Raw genomic sequence first — 7,500 nt, 5'->3', positions numbered from 1 at the left:
TTTATTTTTTACTTTGAACAATTAAATATCTATAACTTCAGATCTATCCATTGCCATAAAGTTTATTTTATATTTTTATGTTACATAAAGAAACCCTGTTTTTTGATGTCAAAAACACAAAATATGTAATATTTTTCCTTAAAAACATTTTTCAAAATGAACATTTTTGTGAAGTAATTGGAGCCTTGAATATGTAAATAATTCATAACAACATTGATTTTGATTCATTATTATTTTTGAACAATGACAGACTATAGGTCTTAGGGATCCAAAAGCCCCCCACACATAAAAGTGTTAAAAAAACAAGTAAAATATCAATACAAATTATTTTTACTTTCAACATTTAAATATTTATATATAAACTCCAGACCTATCTGTTATTTTAAAGTTTAAAATGTTTTCTTTTGTTCTATGCCTTTAAAAAAAAAAAAAGTATGGCAAAAACAAAATATGCAATATTTTCCTATAAAAACATTTTTAAAATGAACATTTTTGTAAAATAATTGGAGCCTTAAATATGTAAATAATTCATAACAAGATTGATTTTGATTCATTATTATTTTTGAACATTGACAGACTAAAGGTCTTATCGATCCAAAAGCCCCCCACTCATAAAAGTGTTAAAAATGTCAAAAATCAATATAAATTTTTTACTTTCAACATTTAAATATTTATAAACTTCAGACCTATCCATTACTATAGTTTTTTTGTTGTTTTATGCCTTTTTTTTCCCAAAAACAACAAAACAAAACAGTTTTTTATGGCAAAAAAACAAAATATGCAATATGTCACTTAAAAACATTTTTCAAAATGAACATTTTTCTGAAGTAATTGAAGCCTTAATATGTAAATAATTCATAAAATTGATTTTGATTCATTATTATTTTGAACAATGACAAACTAAAGTTCTTAGGATTCCAACATCCCCCACTCATAAAAACTTAAAAATAAGTCAAATATCAATATAAATTATTTTCACTTCCAACGTTAAATATCTAGATTAACTTCACATCTACTCGTCGATTGTAAGTTTTTATTATTATTTTTATATCAATGACAGTTTTAAAGCTGTATGGCAGCTTTGTGTTATTAGTGACAATATTGCAAGGGTTCTTTGTTACATTACACCTGTTAGCTCTTTAATTACAATTATGTGTAATAGTATTTTTAAAATGGTGCCGGGCCGCACTTTGCACACCCCTGATCTACTTAATGCATGGATAAATACAACAGTTGTTTACCAGGTTCTCGTGACCGTGTTTATGAGTGTACCATTAATATACAACTGTGTATGTGTCTGTCAGAAACCTTGCATTTGGGACACACAAAGCCACTCATGTTTTCCACCACTCCGATGATCGGCAGCTTGACTTTCTGACAGAAGCGGATCTCCTTTCGAACGTCCTGCAAGGACACCTCCTGGAAAGAGAATGTGAGGGGTCAAATTCACTTCAACAATGTGTGCACTGACAACAAGCAGGCGTAGCTTGGGGCCAGTTGCATCTCTAGTGAGGCTACTTTGGTTCGGGGACAGTTTTCTATGATCTAGTAATGCGAGGTCTGTGATGGCACTACGATATGCTTTTTGTAATTGGCACCGATACGATACCAATTCCTGGTACCTGGCAATCGATACCGGTACTCAACGCCATAATTTTCAGTACCTTTGTGTGTTTTAATAAATATTTATTGTTTTTGATAATAAAATCAATTAAAAAAAAATCTATAAAAATTAGCTGATTATAATAAGCGGTAGAAAATGGATGGATGGATAACTGCTGTTCAGTCACGTTTTATTATGACATTATGTTGCAATTACAGTTGCAAGTCCAAGACGTTAGATGGCAGTAGTGCATCGTTTATAGTGTGTGTGTTTTTTTGTTGCGCCCTAAAAAGTGTTAATACTGTAAGTATTCCATCTGTTTGATTGTAGCGTGCATCTTAGTTTTAGTTTTCATTAACAAATTCGGAGGTGGTGAAATCGCCATGTAAAATCGTTAATGCTAATCAGTAGCATGTGAACAGCAAAGCCGATGTATATTAGCATTAAGCTAGCACATTTTTTTTTTTTAGAAAAGTGGAGCCTTACTTTACCTAGCATTTTTTTTTGTTGAGTCAATTGGTTTTTGGGCATTAAAAATGGCTGAGTGCACTCTCAGTGCTGCTGGGGTGATCGCCAAATGCCAGAGAGTTCGGCAACCGGGCGGGAAGTCACACGCAACCCAAGTACTATACCATGACACTGTTGGATTTTACGTGAATCGTGGGCGGGATTTGGTCGCTGCTAAAAAAAAAGTACCTGAATCGGTACCTATCCCTTATGACACAGCAAATAAACGTAAGTCGTGGAGCAAAATGTTTGAGGGGTTATGATGAATTCCCATCCCCCGTTGGTTAGGTCTTCTTCCATGCCAGTTGCGTGAACATAGAGCAAATAATATCAAAAACAGGTTCTGCTGAAAAACTTAATTTCAAAAATGTTGTGCTGTATTTCCTGGAGGAGTGGACATCCCTCAACTTAACGCTTAGTGCGTCATCTGTCACGTTCACTGAGGGCAGAGCAGCAGACCGGCCGAGTAGTACAACGTTAGCATGAATATTCGGTTCATTTGCTGATTCGTAGCAAATTTGTTTCAATAAAATCAAATTTCTAAAGGTGTAAAACGATCACAATGCTAATTTCCGTTAGCCTTTCAATGGGTTTGTCCGTTGTACTTTAGCATTAAGCTAGCAGTATAAGATCCAACCTTCATTCTGAATGGCTGAATTGCTTGTTTTCAGTCTATAATAAACTGTATCACTGATTTAACACAAATTCTACATGTATGTGCACTTCAGCTCTATATTGTACAGTGACCCTTCGGGATTTTGTACGATTTTTCTTTTATGATTATAGCAAAAGTTGCAATCTTTTGAGGCTTTTTTTCAATAACATTTAATGAACTTGTGATTTTATGAATTTGTCATCAATATTCCTTGTAACCTTAACAGCAAAAAAGCACAGGTGTTCAACAAAAATTGGAAAAAAAAATACAGTGTTGATGTTTTACTCGTTTTATACTACAAAGTAGGTAAGTAGAAAAAGTAGACACTAGATGGCAGTAAATGCACAGTCAGTACTGTACAGATGTAATTAATTACAACTAATAAGTTAAAGTACCAATGATTGTCACAGGAATAGTTAATTATAATTGTAGAACAAAACATCCCCAAAAACGTACTTTGTGTCGTCCACAAGTTGCAGACATTCTAATCTTAATCATTCATTTATGTTCCAACACATGAGAGACGATGAGAGATTATCATCACACTTCAACATCTCTAACATGTAAATGCTGCCTCTTTGCTAGGTCATCTTTGCAAATGAAAAATGTGTTTTTACTCGTCTTACCCTGTATAAATAAATATTTAATATTAAAATACTAGGCAGTGACCACGCCAGTGTGTTGCTAAATGTTTATATATTACATTACCCAGAAGGCATCGCGCCACAGACAGGAACAGGAAGTAGGTCTGAGCTATGCGGGAGAAGGACAATCGATAAATAGCTGATAAACTGTTAGATGTTGTTGTTCCTGTTTTGTCTACACAAGAAACTAAAGTGTGCAGGGAATTTGCCAAGTTCTAAGAGATTTTATTCAAAAACATGATTTTACCAATATAGATGGAACCTATATATTGGTACTAGGACAACGCTAGTGTGTACCTGCGGGGTGGTGATGATGACAGCCCCGTCGACGTGGGTGGAGCCTAGGTATTGGACAATGGACAGGTGCTCGTCAGAAGTGCCAGGGGGCGTGTCAACTATGAGGTAATCCAGGTCTCCCCAATCCACGTCGCGTAGAAACTGCTTGATCATTCCTGAAAGGACAAACATGATCCAAAGATGAAAAAAAGCTTCCTTCTGGTTGGAACCGAGTTGCCATCAATTTGTCGGGGTTCATGCAATTTTATGCAGCTCGAGGTATTCCGCGCACCGTTTTTCTTGGGGCCTCTCCAGATGACAGCATCATCCGGGCTAGCGAGCAGGAAGCCGATGGACATGACAGCGAGGTTGTCGTCCACGTACTGAAACATGAGCACAACACGGCAAACACGCTAAATGCACGGCCACTGGACGCTTCATTAGGTACACCCGGTCATTCTAATAAGCTCCAAAAGAAAAGCTGCAACTTTGGGTAGAAATTACAGATCACAGAGTTATGGTCGCCAATATTTGGCATTTTGACATACAGTACAGGCCAAAAGTTTGGACACACCTTCTCATTCAACACGTTTTCTTTATTTTCATGACTAATTTACATTGTAGATTGTCACTGAAGGCATCAAAACTATGAATGAACACATGTGGAGTTATGTACTTTACAAAAAAAGGTGAAATAACTGAAAATATGTTTTATATTCTAATTTCTTCAAAATAGCCACCCTTTGCTCTGATTACTGCTTTGCACACTCTTGGCATTCTCTCGATGAGCTTCAAGAGGTAGTCACTTGAAATGGTTTTCACTTCACAGGTGTACTTGACTAAATTAAACTAAAATAAAAACTGAAACTAAAAAAAAAAACACAAAAAACTTAAAACCCTGTCAAGCTGTCTACGAGCGTATTTTATTCATGTTTAACTACATTTTACTGCAAATGAATATTGGCTCCAAGTAACGGTTATCGGCCTCCTTGACTACTAATAATCGGTATCGGCCCTGAAAAAAACATATCAGTGGATATCTAGAAGAAAAAAGTAATTACATACAAACGTAACACTATTATCTTCTGTATTGATGTCATTAGGAACACCAAATAAAACAAGTGTCGTATTGATGAAAGTGACTCACCACAGGGGACCAGCCTGAACCGCTCTGATGTACCTGAACACAGGAAAATAAATTACTAAAATACATAATCTCTAATGAAATAATGAGTCTTCACCAATAGAAATGACCATAGCAATAATATTAAAACACACTGTTGTTTCAAAGCAATTAAATATATCATCTACTGTATGTTCATGTCAAATGTTCTGTCCATATCTTACTTGCTCTCCCTCCAGCCCCATTATTCTAGGAATGGATGGCCCGCAGATATCGATGTCCAAGAGGGCAACCTAGAATTGGATGAGTCCAAAATAAGTCAGTGGAGAAACATCCACGTTGTTTGAGATCTACAGAATTTGCTTGCCAGTGGAGGAGTACAGTATTTGAAGTCCTATGATGTCATCTAATTGCTTCTAGCACAGAACCATAGCCCTAGAGGCATAAAAAAAAAGTGGATCTCTTCATTGCTATGCTAACTTTAGGCTATGATCTACGAGCCGCCATTACAAGATCAATACATAATTGGTTCCTGCATAAAGAAGAAGAAAATACTCTAAGGGTGACAGCAACGGTGTCTCTTAAAGGGGAACTGCACATTTTGGGGAAATTTGCCCATCATTCACAATCCTTATGTAAGACAAGAACACACATTGTTCTTTTTTTATGCATTCTTAAATCATAAAATATGGCAAGTACAAGGTGGCTAGCAATGCATCTGACACTATTTTGCCAAAAAAATTCAGTTTTGTCATTTTTATTTCTAGTCAGTCCCTGCTGTTAACCAGAAATTCCATTTTGTTATTTTTATTTCTAGTCAGTCTTTACTGTTCTCCAGAAATTCCGTTGTATTTTTTATTTTTAGTCAGTCCTTTCTGTTCTCCAGAAATTCCGTTTTGTTACTTTTATTTCTAGTCAGTCTTTGCTGTGCTCCAGAAATTCCGTTTATTTTTTTTAACCTGTCGAGTTTCATTTAGCATAGCCTTTCCTATGCTTCCAGAGCACTTCCCAGCTCTCGCCTTTTGTTTTTTCACCCATTAAATACACTTTCAGCTGCACGCTTTTCACCTGCGTTGCTTTTATGCAACTTGGAATCTCAACGAAACGACACTTTCGTGACAAGTACACTATAGCGCCCATAAAACTCTCTAAAAAAAACATGCAAAAAAACACCAACAATACTCAATTTACATGTCGTGACCTGAATATTAACAAGTATTAGCGACATTGTTATTATAAGCACTAACGCAGACAAACATTTTTAGCGGTGCCGTGATCACAGAGAGCTAACTAGCTTATGCTGCTATATGAACATATTGAGCTGAGTTGGTGAAAGTTAATTCTAGGTGATAAATCATGCCTCTCACCTGGATAGTAGAAGGTTGTGGACATAAACCCACAAGTTGGTCAACTTTGACATCCAACTTAGACCCGGACATGGCAAGAAAAACACAAAAAGATGCTCGCTTGTGGCATTTTTTTTTTTAAACCTTTGTGAGGATTAGTATTACATTTTCATCTGAGTGGGAAAATATGAACATCCAATCAGTCTTTACCTCAATGAGAGCAGACATTGTACAGTAAGTGATTGTTTTATTATGTTTTTATAACTGGTTTAGCACTTAGCAATAATGCTACACGATGCTTAGTGTGCTGCATCTGTTTAGCACACAGCTTCCTTATATTCAGGATCAAAAATATACGTTTCTGGATCATTTGTCCCAAAGTTGTGGTTGTTGAAGGGAAAAGCGAATGTTGTGATGCGTCTGTGAAATTAATGCGCTGCCGTATGCTTAAAATGAGCAAAACTTGCAAATATTACGTTATTATGAACATGCCTCTTCTGTTACTACATTACATCTGTACTTACAGTGTGTATAGAAAACCTTGATGGAGGTGTTTTTAGAGCGCTTTATAAGCGGAATAGAACGTCCATTAACCTCTATTGTTAGCTGACTTTTGCTAGTGTTTATTTATAAGTTAGAATATATACAAAACAGAAGAAAATGTGTTCTTATAAAAAAAGTGCAGTTCCCTTTTAATAACAGCATGTGAAGGGTTTAATAAGAACTAAAATACATACGGGGGGTGTGGAATGTAACTTCGGCAATAATCAAAACAAAAATATTACCTCCTTGGTGAAGTCGCTTGCCAGGGCGTGAGCCAGGTGAGCACTGAACGTACTCTTCCCCACGCCTCCTTTTCCAGACAACACAAGGATCTTGTGTTTGACCGTGGACAGCTTGGCTCCGATTTCCTTAATGGCTGCAGACATTCCACGATGTATGAATTACAGATCGACCTACTGGCATTTTGACATGTATTTTTTCTTACAACTAAAACAGAACTATATTGGCAGATACATACATATATGATCCCAATATTTAGTATTAAAAAAATAATGTAGTGAAGTAGATAACCACTACTTTGTCTCCTTGCATGCAGCGCTGGTCGCCTACAGTAGGTCTCCCCTGCTTAAATAAAACTGTCAAACTGTAAATTTCCCCCTGGGAATTCCAGTTTTTGTCCTTCTTCTTGGCCTATTTCTCCCGTTTAGAGTCAAATAAGAGATTATCATATAAGTAAACAAGAGCAGGAAACAGCTCACACATTCTCATACTTTCTGTAACATCCAGGAAGAAGTTATGTCAGCCAGCTTGATAAAAATGTCTAAACTATAATCTACGACAGA

At 36.1% G+C, this 7,500-nt stretch overlaps 1 protein-coding gene across 1 annotated transcript in view; it reads right to left on the bottom strand.

Annotated features, from left to right (window-relative positions):
- The window catches only part of nubp1 (nucleotide binding protein 1 (MinD homolog, E. coli)), a 24,740-nt gene that overhangs the window by 8,685 nt on the left and 8,555 nt on the right, over positions 1 to 7,500 (bottom strand). The window contains exons 3-8 of the mRNA XM_062050499.1: positions 6,940 to 7,073; positions 5,033 to 5,101; positions 4,833 to 4,865; positions 3,978 to 4,068; positions 3,707 to 3,861; positions 1,309 to 1,419 (exon numbers count right to left, since the gene is read on the bottom strand). Coding sequence (XP_061906483.1) covers positions 1,309 to 1,419; positions 3,707 to 3,861; positions 3,978 to 4,068; positions 4,833 to 4,865; positions 5,033 to 5,101; positions 6,940 to 7,073 — 593 coding nt within the window. The remainder of the gene's footprint in view (positions 1 to 1,308; positions 1,420 to 3,706; positions 3,862 to 3,977; positions 4,069 to 4,832; positions 4,866 to 5,032; positions 5,102 to 6,939; positions 7,074 to 7,500) is intronic.

This window comes from Entelurus aequoreus, linkage group LG06 (assembly GCF_033978785.1).
Source record: "Entelurus aequoreus isolate RoL-2023_Sb linkage group LG06, RoL_Eaeq_v1.1, whole genome shotgun sequence".
In the NCBI taxonomy this organism is placed as follows: Eukaryota; Metazoa; Chordata; class Actinopteri; order Syngnathiformes; family Syngnathidae; genus Entelurus; species Entelurus aequoreus.
Note: the sequence above shows the minus strand (reverse complement) of the source record. Positions and strands in the feature narration are given on the sequence as shown.